Source organism: Peromyscus californicus, unplaced genomic scaffold, assembly GCF_007827085.1.
Source record: "Peromyscus californicus insignis strain IS unplaced genomic scaffold, ASM782708v3 Scaffold_3__1_contigs__length_106647218, whole genome shotgun sequence".
NCBI classification, from domain to species: domain Eukaryota; kingdom Metazoa; phylum Chordata; class Mammalia; order Rodentia; family Cricetidae; genus Peromyscus; species Peromyscus californicus.
In genome coordinates, this window is record NW_026294551.1 from 68,354,713 (window position 1) to 68,365,492 (window position 10,780).

The 10,780-nt window shown below is 55.1% G+C and overlaps 2 protein-coding genes across 4 annotated transcripts in view; one reads left to right on the forward strand and one right to left on the reverse strand.

Annotated features, from left to right (window-relative positions):
- The window catches only part of Tnip1 (TNFAIP3 interacting protein 1), a 45,153-nt gene extending 43,563 nt beyond the window's left edge, over positions 1 to 1,590 (forward strand). For 2 of the 3 annotated variants that reach the window (XM_052757689.1, XM_052757691.1), the window contains one exon: positions 795 to 1,590. In XM_052757689.1, coding sequence (XP_052613649.1) covers positions 795 to 829 — 35 coding nt within the window. In that variant the 3' untranslated portion in view covers positions 830 to 1,590. The remainder of the gene's footprint in view (positions 1 to 794) is intronic. The other variant, XM_052757690.1, reaches the window with a different exon arrangement.
- A 450-nt stretch (positions 1,591 to 2,040) lies between these two features.
- Gpx3 (glutathione peroxidase 3) lies at positions 2,041 to 10,410 on the reverse strand. Its single transcript, XM_052757692.1, has 5 exons — positions 10,143 to 10,410; positions 5,515 to 5,668; positions 3,777 to 3,894; positions 3,323 to 3,422; positions 2,041 to 2,997 (listed from the first exon to the last, which is right to left on the reverse strand). The coding sequence occupies exons 1-5, from the start codon at positions 10,227 to 10,229 to the stop codon at positions 2,776 to 2,778; spliced, it is 681 nt and encodes a 226-aa protein (XP_052613652.1). The 5' UTR covers positions 10,230 to 10,410; the 3' UTR covers positions 2,041 to 2,775.
- Positions 10,411 to 10,780: the final 370 nt, after the last annotated feature.

Sequence of the window (10,780 nt, forward strand, 5' to 3'; positions counted from 1 at the left end):
GCAAGGTGGGGTGAGAGATGTCAGAGGTCCCCAGGTGTGGGGCCTTTGCAGAGTGTGGTCGGAGGGCCGGTCTGAATCCTGAGAGTAGTGTGGAGTCCTGGGATGTTGTAAAACACAGTGACATGGCCAGATTGACACTTTGGAAAACTCCACCTGGCCACAGAGTGTGCCATTGAAGAGGTTACAGGACCTGGAGCTACAAGCTAGTCGGGGACTTGGGACCTCCCTCTCTGCATTCCCCCTGAACCTGTGGGACTCTGGGAAGGCCATCGTGAGAAGTGGGTGCATACACTAGGGAGGCCATGTCCATTGCTGTGCAGAAATGAAGCCAGCTCAGTGAGGAGCTAGTGCAAGCAGAGGCCGCAGACAGAAGCCTCGGGTGGGGCTGGAGAACTTGATGCCTGGAAGGAGGGATTAGGCCGGCTGGTCATTTCCCCAGAGGGTCTTGAAGTCCTTTGGGGCTGCTTTAGTGAGTGGCAGAGGGTGGCATGGTAGGGCAGGGCTGGACCTCTTCTGGTACGTACTTGTGGGATTTGGAGATGGACAGACTGAGGACGTGGGGCAAGCTTGTGTGACTTTGTCCTAGTTCCCTCCTGTTGCAGGGGTAACAGATGACCTGCCCCTCGGGGCTGGGTGCAGATCACATGATGAGTGCCCGAGACATCCTGGCACTCAGTAGCATTCAATAACCAGCTGTTGTTTACTCTGGTGAGGAAGCCTGAGTTGGTGTCTGTGAGACTGTGAGGCTGACCAGACCACATGATCTTAAAGCTTCAAAACTTTTGTTTATTTAGAGTCTGCAAAAAGTGGCTGTGCGGGCCCTCAGTGAGACTGCATTGGGTCATTTGGCTCCACCTTCATCTTGCAGAGCCAGCTGACCTCAGATTGCCGAGAAACTAGAGGCCATGTGCATGTTCGGTGTGGCCCGAGCCTTGGCTGAGCAGAGACTGGGATGAGCAGGCGGCCCACGTCACAAGCCCCACCTCGAACTGTTTACAAGACTAGGGAGACTCTACCCACGAGGTCTCTACCAGGTTCTTCTGGATGCAACTAGGAAAAACTTAACCCACCCTGCCTCTTGCCAAGACAAGGGGGCCTCCCCTGGCTTTGACCTGCCCTCTTCTGCTGAGGCCACCGGCTGTGTTCGTCCTGAGAGTTGGGTGCAACCAAGACCCCTTCCTCTCAGAACCTTGAAGCATTTGTTCCGGGCTCTCCAGAGACCACACCCAGGTCATGTGTGTGCGTGTGTAATTTTTGCCTCAAGCTCAGCAGCAGGACCTGCCCCATACCCCCTCCTTGCCCCTCTGTGAGGAGTTATGGGAGGGGGCTTCTCTCCAGCAGAAGAGAACGATGGGATGTGAGGATGTCAGCGTGCTCTCCACTGCGCCCCTGGCAGCCGCCTCTTGAGAGTCACCGTGATCTGGGACGAAGGCCACACCAGCCGTGTCTGCTGAAGGGCCCCAGCCTTGAAGCGGCCCTCAGCCACCACAGTTAGATGTTTATGGCACCAGAGGTCTGTATTAAGGTAGCTGTCTGTTGCTAGGCAGCTGTTTGCACAAATCTTGGACATAAATCCAACTTGAGGATCAACATTTTGTGACTGGTAATTTTTTCATGCCCTCATAGCCAATGGGAGGCTGTGTTTCTGGTTCCGGTCCCTCCTTCAGCATTCCTTTCCTGCATACCCCTGAGAATGTTGCTAGCATCTTAGAGGCACCCAAGGGTGGAGGGAAGATCCTGGGCAGGGAATCAGAAGTCTTGGGGCTGGGGCGAGCCTTAGTTCGGCCCTTCAGAAGTGACACTCTCTGAGCCCTTGATGCCCTGGGAAAGGCAGGTAAGACTGAGCTGATGTGAACTTGGTTATAGACTCCAGTAGCTGGGCAAGGGCTGCAGTATGGGCCTAAATAGAAGCCAAAGCTTTCACAGGCCCCGAAGCACACCCCACACACCTCATTTCTTTCTCCTTCACCCTCCCTGGCTCCATCCCCAGTCCCCAGTCCCCACCTCCCATACCAGGAAACTACCACAGGTAAGCTGAGCTGCTGTAGAAAAGCCTTTACTGGGCAGATGGGGGTGTGAGATGCCAGTGGACAAAGTGAGAGAACAGCATGTCCTCCAGAGGAGCAGGGGGAGTATCCCTGCCTGAGAGCCTAAGCCTGAATGCACTAAGGGCTGGCCCCACAAACAGGTTCAGGGGAGGCCCGCCCACGAGGGCTTCGGGCCCCTCCTTCATGGAGACACCACCCCTGACTTGGGGTACATGGCCATCACACTCACGGTTGCCTTGGCTATTCTCAGGAACACTTTGGGATGGGGTTGGGGACTTGGGAGGGCCCTTCAGGAAGGATGAAGGAGGCTGGCAGTGTAGTGAACCCAGATGTGTGTGAGGACTTCAGTGTGGGCATGTGGGGGCTGCTGGCCCCAAGGATGATGTCCAGGTTTGAGCGGGACTATTGGACCCAGCACTGGTGTTTCCGCCGGGCTCATTTGGAACAGAAAGCTGGAAAAAATAGAAGTGTATAGTTCCCCAGTACCAAGCTGTGAGCACGGGTGGTCGTCCCTGGGTATCAAGCAGGCAGGCACACGGCTGTGTAGCCATGCACACACGGGCACACGTGTGCACAGCGGCACAGACAAAACAGTTGTGCCAGGCTTGTCTTACGTAATAAGAAAGGGGTCTGGGGTGTGTGTAGAATGATTGGGAATGTGGGTTCTTCCTGAAGAGCCCCTCTCCAGCCCTTGCATGATGGACGGGATGGGGGTGGGGAGCGGCAGTTACTTCCATCTGTTCCCCAGGGCTGCCTGCCGCCTCATGTAGGATAGGATGTCCATCTTGACGTTGCTGACTGTGGTCCGGTGGTACCAGCGCATAACAGGTATGCCATCCGGCCCCACCAGGAACTTCTCAAAGTTCCAGCGGATGTCATGGATCTTCATGGGTTCCCAAAAGAGGCGGTCAGGTGAGCCCAGGAGTTCCGCAGTAGGAGGACAGGAGTTCTAGTGTAGGAGTGAGAGGGGTGTCAGCCTGTCTCAAAGCCCCCTCCTCATCTCCCCTCAGCCTTCCTGGGAGAAAACTGAAGGAAGGGCCCCAGTTTGGGAGCTGGAACACTTGACTGCCCATGTCTGCAGTGACTGGAAGGTTGTAGGCCCCTCGGATGCCCCTGTGGGGCCTGCCTTATCTGTCCATAGGCCGAGGGACCAGAGGGTCTGCCAAGCCCTCTCATGGGAGTCCTAGACCAATGCCAGGACATTTCTAGGGGCTGAGGTGTGTGGGATGGGCCCGAGCAGCTGGGGGGAGGTCCTCCAGAGGACCCACTCTCACCTTCAGGAAGGTGTAGAACTTCTGCTCCTTCTCCCCATTCACGTCTCCTTTCTCAAAGAGCTGGAAGTTAGGGACGAAGCCCCCACCTGGCCGGACATACCTGCAAGGAATTTGTACTTGGTGGGTCCAAAGGAGCCCCACATGACTCCGAAGTGAGGCCAAGGAACTGAGAGGAGAAGAGCTGGGAATCTTACCCAGTGGCAGCTCATTACTGGACATAGACAGGCCCAGTGTGTGTTTGCCATCTCAGTCTCTTGTGCGACACCTCACACGCCTCAGGACTCCCAACCAGTTACCCATGGCCTTCTGTTTCCTATCCCCTCACCCTCATTCCATTAAACCCCATCCTGGGATGGGCATGAGGGAGTAACTGGCATGGAGACAGTCAACAACCTCTGCAGCCTCCCACGCCTCTGCCCCATAGAGGCCGCCATCTCCAACCACAAGAACTCACTTGAGACTGGGTAGGATCTCCGAGTTCTCGCCCGGCTCCTGTTTGCCAAATTGGTTGCAGGGGAAGCCCAGAATGACGAGGCCGAATGGCCCAAGTTCTTCTTGTAGTGCATTCAGTTCTTGTCAGGGAGAGAGCAAAGAGCAGGTAAAGAACCTGCCTCATCGCCCTGCTCCCCACCCACCCTCCCTCCAGATCACGGGAACCTCTGAGGCCCAAAGGAGGGAGGATTTCCCCAGAGTGATCCAATGAGTCAGTGACAAGGCTGGGACTCAGGTCCTGTCCTGATTCCAGTTCTGGGGACAGTGAGGTTTGGGAGAAGAGTCGGGAATATGCTTCCTCACATCAGTAGTCACAGGGCCAGTGCCTGGGTTAATCAGCTAAGGGCTCTTCCATCTGCCCTGGGCAGATTATGAGGACTTCTTAGGGTGGTGGTGAGGGCAGGATTCACACACACACACACACACACACACACACACACACACACACACACACACAGTCTGAGAATTCAGGAACCCAGGAGAGGCCTTGGCCAGCTCTCCAGTTTCCTCAGTACCCCTGGACTTGGGTGCAGTGTTAGCACCCAGCCCGTGTCTTCAAAGATGTACTGCGCTGTTCAAGGAATGGACAACGGCATGGGCACAGAGCTTCGGATTCTGCAAATCCAGGAACTCCCCCACGGGTGCCAGACAGGGTCTGCTTGGCTTCAAAACATTGCCCAAGAGCCATCAAGCTTTGACCTGATTGTTCCCTTGGGAACACTGAGAAGAAAGGATAGAGGACATTGACTTAAGGAGATTGAGCTCCAGGCAGGTGCTGGGGTCAGCCATCACCAGCCTTGTGGCCCTAGTTTACACATGCTGGGCCTTGATGCCCTGTCCTGTAGACTGAGTTAAGAGGAGGGCTGAGCTGGACTTTGAAAAGTTTGCTCAAGAATGAACTGTTTAACTGGTGTGGTGGCGCACGCCTTTAATCTTGGCACTTTGGAGACAGAGGCAGGTGGATCTCTGAGTTCAAGGCCATCCTGATCTATAGATTGAGTTCCAAAAGAGTCAGGGCTATGTAGAGAAATCCTGTCTCCAAAAGACAAACAAAAAACGAACAAACTATTGGGTGCCACCAGCACTCCATACCTCTTCCTTATCAACTCCCTCCAGGGCTCCAAGCTAGTGGGACCCACTCTCCAGAGTGGGGCCAAGAGAAGGGCACAGATGGAGGACTTGAAGGAAGAGGAGGCATTCTCACAGTGAGCTGCAGCCATGGTTTCTTACTCCAGTCAAGGAAAGCAAGCATGCAGCCAAGATAGCTGAGGTGCAGGGGTGTGTGTGTATGTGTGTGAAGAAGGGTAGCTGGGAACTTCCCAGAATACGTCCCTCAGACCTCAGGCTTATATAATTATCTCCAGAAAATATGAAATACAGTGGAGCTGGGATATGGACTTTGGTCTCAGCCACCATCACCCCTTTCTCCTTACACCCTATGGGATTAAAGTATACCCAAGTGGGCAGGAGAGATGGCTCAGTGGTTAAGAGCACTGGCTGCTCTTCCAGAGGTCCTGAGTTCAATTCCCATCAACCACATGGTGGCTCACAACCATCTATAATGGGATCTGATGCCCTCTTCTGGCATAATGGTTAAAGTTAATTCTGGCATAAAATAAATCTTTAAAAAATAAAGTGTATCCAAGTGACCAAATTGGCCCCAAATTAAGCAGCAAGTTAAGGCATAAGGCAGCTCTTACCAAGGTATTGGTCTGTCAGACCTCAGTAACTGGCTACGTTGACAAAGAGGACATATTTTCCGGCATATTGCTTAAAAGGAATGTATTCCTCCCCGTCGATGGTGAGAGCCCCATATTCATAGATGGTACCACTCATGCCTCCATGGCAGTCCATCTGGAAGAGAAAAAGATGGACACCAGGGAACGATTAGAGTGGAGACATTTAAGAAACAGACATTTCTCCACCTCCCAACAGGGAGAGAGAATTACCCAGGATAACAGAACCTGGAACTGGACTAAAACTGAGTCTCCTAATTCCTCATCCCCTGTAACACTCAGTATTTGCATTAAGCACTTACTGAGTGCTGTGGAACCCTGAGGTTAGCAGTAATCACTTGTGTATTGTATAGGCAGTTGGGCTAGGATGAGGGGCAGAGTTGAGTGACTGCTGCAATAGTCCCGGCAAATATGAAGAGGCCTGTGCCTGTGCTAGGTAACTGGGGAGGAGATCTGGACAGAAAGGATGTGTCAAGATGTCGAGAATGAGTCAGAGCCTCCCAGTCTGGAGGACGGGAAAGATGAAGTATGAGGAAGCAGGGATAGGAGACCAGGATCCGGGAGTATGGAAAGGTTTGTCACGAGGCCACAGTGTGAGACAGAATAGTCTGCAGAGATGAACAGTATGATGGTAGCCGTACACCTTCCTGTCTGTCCAGCTGCCACTCCACAGTCTGCTCCAGGAAAATAAGGGGAGCCCAGGGCACCCAGGTTCCACTACAGCCCTGCACCAGCTCAGTGCCGTCCCAGACTTCACCTCACCCTGAGAGAAGGAAAGGCCCCCAGTGCCAGCCAGCAGAATGTTGCCCTATCCCCACCCCCACGCCACCTCACCCCCAACAACAACCCCCCAGGGCTGCTATTGAATGAAGTGGGAGAGGTCATTGATTCAGTAGGTGAGAGGGCCACATGGGAAAGGAAGATCACTCCCTCTTCCCTTTGGTTCTGGAAAACATGCTGCCAAAGTAAGGTCCTCAGCCGGACTGGGTGAGGGAGCCCTCCGGGCAGCAGGGCAGGGGCCCCTAGTGGGATGCAGCCAAGTGCCTCGTCATGGAGTCGCTGCAGACCTGACTAACAGTGAATCTGGCTGCCTTTGCTGGGTCACCCCTGACAGCTAACAGCTCTCCAGGCTGTGGTGCAAAGCCCCTGCTCTCCATGGGTCTAATATTCCAGGTACTGTTACTGGGTGTTGGACTGAGTCCTGAGCTGGCTAGCCCTGCTCCAGGCTCCTGAAGCCCCAGCTAGGATCACTTCCACCCTCAGGGGCAAACAGTACCAGGCTTGGGGGTGAACATCCGTAATGCCAGCACCTGAGGCAGAAGCAGGAGGTGGAGAGTTCAGGGCCAGCCTCGACTCCATAGGGACACCCTGCCTCAACAAGAACAACACAACACAAACAGCAGGGTACAGCCCCTGCTGCCTCCCTGCAAGTTGCCCCACCTCCCCCACACCACCCGGATGCTGAACCTCAGGTGTGGTGAGGAGAGAGTCCCAGGAGTTGACTGAATAATGGGAGCTTTGAAACAATGGGAGGGATAGTTTCGAGGGGAGGGAACCTGGGGAGCCCCCTGAATTCTTCACTGGCTGTGTGGCACTGAGCAAGCCGCTTTCATTCTTCAGGCTTCAGTCTAAGAGGATAACCCCTCTGCCTCTCAATGCCTGTTTCGGTTGTTTTGTTGGGCTGTGCGGGTGCACGTAGAAGTCGAAGGGAGAGCTGCGAGACTGTCTCCATTAAAGTATTTCGTTACATTTACCCACCTATTTGTGAATGTACGCCGCAGCACCCATGTGGAGATCAAGGGACAACTTGCCGAAGTCCGTGCATACCCACCATGTGAGTCCCAGGAATCAAACTCGGCTCGTCAAGTTTGGCTACAAGCATCCTGGCCCACTGAGCTATGTTGCTGGCCCTCTCCAGCTTGTGTTCTGTTTGGCTAGGCTGGCCAGCGAGCCCCTGGATTTACCTGTCTCTGCCCCTAACAAGCCCCCCCCCCATTGTTAGCATGTGTGGCCAGGGCTGACTTTACATGGATGCTGGGGATTTGAACTCGGATCCTCTTGCTTTCATGACAGTGATTTTACTCACAGAGTCAGCTCCCCAACACTTGAAATGATTTTGAGAAACTGTTAGCAGGTCAGCACAGGCTTGGGCTAGCAGGACATGGAGCTTGCTCTACCTGCAGCAAGGACCAAGAGCCTGTGAGGCCCCTCCGTCAGAGTAAGGGGCCGCCTTAGGTGTTCGCTAGCTGCCCGAAGAAATGAATAGCAGCTGGGTGGCAGTTGGCGGCACATGCCTTCAATCCCAGCACTCGGGAGGCAGAGCCAGGCGGATCTCTGTGAGTTCGAGGCCAGCCTGGTCTACAGAGTGAGATCCAGGACAGGCACCAAAACTACACAGAGAAACCCTGTCTTGGGGAAAAAAAAAAAAAAAAAAGAAATGAATAGCTACAACTGCCATGCTTTCTATAGGGAGGAGAATGGGGCTCATTCTGGGAGCCCAGGCTGGGAGGGTAGTCTGTGGTGAGTGGTGAGTGAGCCATGGATGGCGCTCACCAGCTCAGTCCCCACAAAAGCCCCCTTCCTTCCTCTGGGTCCAGAGTCCCAAAGCCCTGTTCCTCTACCAGAGGGACCAGAAAAGAGTACTGAGTGGACACCAGGAGTGGGCTGAGAGCTGGAGGCTGGGGTGACACTGGACCAGGCACCTGGCTGCCCAGGACTGCTGGTCCATGCCCTCCCCTCTGCCATCTTCCCACGCCCATTGATGTGATGTTGTGAACGTGACAGGTCTGAGAGGTAGGAGACCAGCAACTGGGCCCAGCTGTGCCTCTGGCAGTGTGTGACCACCCCTCCCCTCTCAGGATTCCAGCCTGTCTGCTGAAAGAGTGGGATTCAGGGCCACTTATGGCCCTTCAGCCTTGACGTCAGCCTGTGGTCCCATGATGCTCTCTGCCTTGTGCAGTCACCTAGAAACCAGCGGTTACTAGGATCCCACGTCAGCAGCTGTTAGTCCAGAGCACTGCAAAGCGGTTTGCAGCTGTAAGCTGGACCAGACAGAGCACTTCCCCTCTTGTTGCCCCTCCTTTTGAGTCAAGAGGACATCGTCCTGTGGCTGCGCCACCTTGGGTCTGTGCATGTCCCCTCCCTGTTCCCTTGTCCTGAAGTTGGGCCAAGGCAAGCCATTGAGTTCCAGAAGCCAGAGCGGTAGCATGTGAACTCTAAGGACCTGGGAGACCAGATGGGCATGCCTGGGCTGTCATGAACCACACGCCTCGGCTGGTTGTGAGATAAGATCACACCTCACCCTAAGACTTTTCTAGACCATCCTCTCTGTGTTCTCTCTGAACTCACCCAACCCTCCCTGATTCCATGGATAGCTGTGATGAGTATCAGGGCCTGTGCGCTTACCTGCAGCCCCCTTAGGACAAGATTCAACCCACCCCCCACCCCAAGCTATTCCCACACTGAAGGCACAGGGTTGGTGCCCCAGTCCACCCCCACCCCTACTCCACACCCTAATCTTGAACTCCATCCTGTCTCTGTCCTAGAAAATGTCTACTGAGCTGGTGATCAGGAATGGAGCTGGAGAGAAAATAAAGGCTTTTCAGGGACCCGGTCAGTTTAGACTAAGTAGCTGAGGGCAGAAAGGGCCTTAAAAACAGGAACCACTCTTGGGGCTCTAAGAGGTAGACAGAATCTGGAAACAGCGTTTTAGACTTACAAGATCTTAGAATGAAGACCTAGAGGATTTTAGAAACCCAGAAACTCAAAGCTAGAGCTTACCCAGGGAGGTGGGGGGGGAGAGGAGTTGGAGACACCTCGGGTCTGGCTCTGCTGCTTTCTCCTCACCCTAGGGAGAGGAGAGGTCTGCAGAGCCCACCCAGGCCTGACCAAGGAGATAAGCATTCCGGGTCATCTGCCTTCAGCCTCCCCATCCGGACACCGGCTCAGGGTGCCACACCTGGAGCAGCATGGACAGTGCTCCAGAAGACTCTGCCTGGCCTGGGTTGGCTTCTCTAGCTACGGTGTTTACTCCGTGGCTGGCCAGTGGGCTGTGAATAGATAGAGAAGCTAGAGGGTTCCATAGCCTTCCAACCATTCTCTCTCCTCTCCAGGTATGCCCTGCTGATGGAGAAACTGAGGCCCAGAAAGAGATGTGCCTCCAAGCTTTCAGCCCGCGCCCCCCGCACCCCCCCCCCCGCACCCCGCACCCAGCAATTTTTCAGGATGGCCACCAGCTGCACTTCTCCTGCTGCCTGGTGGGGTAGGGTGGGAGTGGAACCCACACCCTCTCCAAAACCCGCTGAATGGGACAGTCGGTCCCAGGTAACTGAATGTGGCAGGGCAACCCCGAGATGACGGTGGAGCACATAGGAAATCAGGAAAGACTGTCCTCCCGGGTTCATTCTGCCCGCTGAAGCACGCGGGTCTGGGTTTGATGGAGGGGCGCAGAGACCGGGGGTCGCAGGGTGGGGTCCCCGCGGCAGGGCGAGGTTGGGGGCACCCGGTGCCTCTGGGGAAGCGGTGGCTCTGCCAGCGGCGCGGTGGGCACCTGGGCGCAGTGAACTCGTCTTGCGCCCTGGAGGTTCACTCACCTTGGACTTCTCTTGTCCCCGGCCCGGCGGAACGAACCCGGCCAGGAGCAGGGACAGAAGGCAGGAAGCCCGAAGGAACCGGGCCATGGCGGGCTGGAGCGCGTCTCAGGATGGCCACCGTCCGTCTGAGGTGTCCGAGGCGCTCAGCCACCTTTCAAGCCCTCCTCGGTAGCCAATCCGCAGCTAAGCCGGGGTCTTCCTAGCCAATGGCAAGGTGGCTGGGATTTCAAGGACGAGACGTTCCCGCCCCCATTTTCCTCCCTCTCCCCAGGCCCGGGGCACCAAGCTTAGGAGGGAGAGAAGGGAGTCAGCTGCCAGGGAGGTACTAGAGATGGGCGCGGCCCGGGCTCCAGACCGCACCCAGGACGCAGCTCTTTCCCCAACCTCTAAAACCCAGGGACCTGCCCTGGGTACGGACCCATTTAGTGCAGAAGAAGCAATGTGTAATCCCAGAATCCAAAGGACTGAAGCAGGAGGATTGCGCAGTAATTCAAGACCAACAGTAGCTACAGAGTGGGACCCTATGTCAACTGGAGGATGTAGCTCAGTGTTTATTGCTTGACCAGAATGCATGAGGTCATAAGTCCAATCAATCCCTAGCAAACGAGAGGAATGTGTGGATGCGTTGGGTTTTGAAT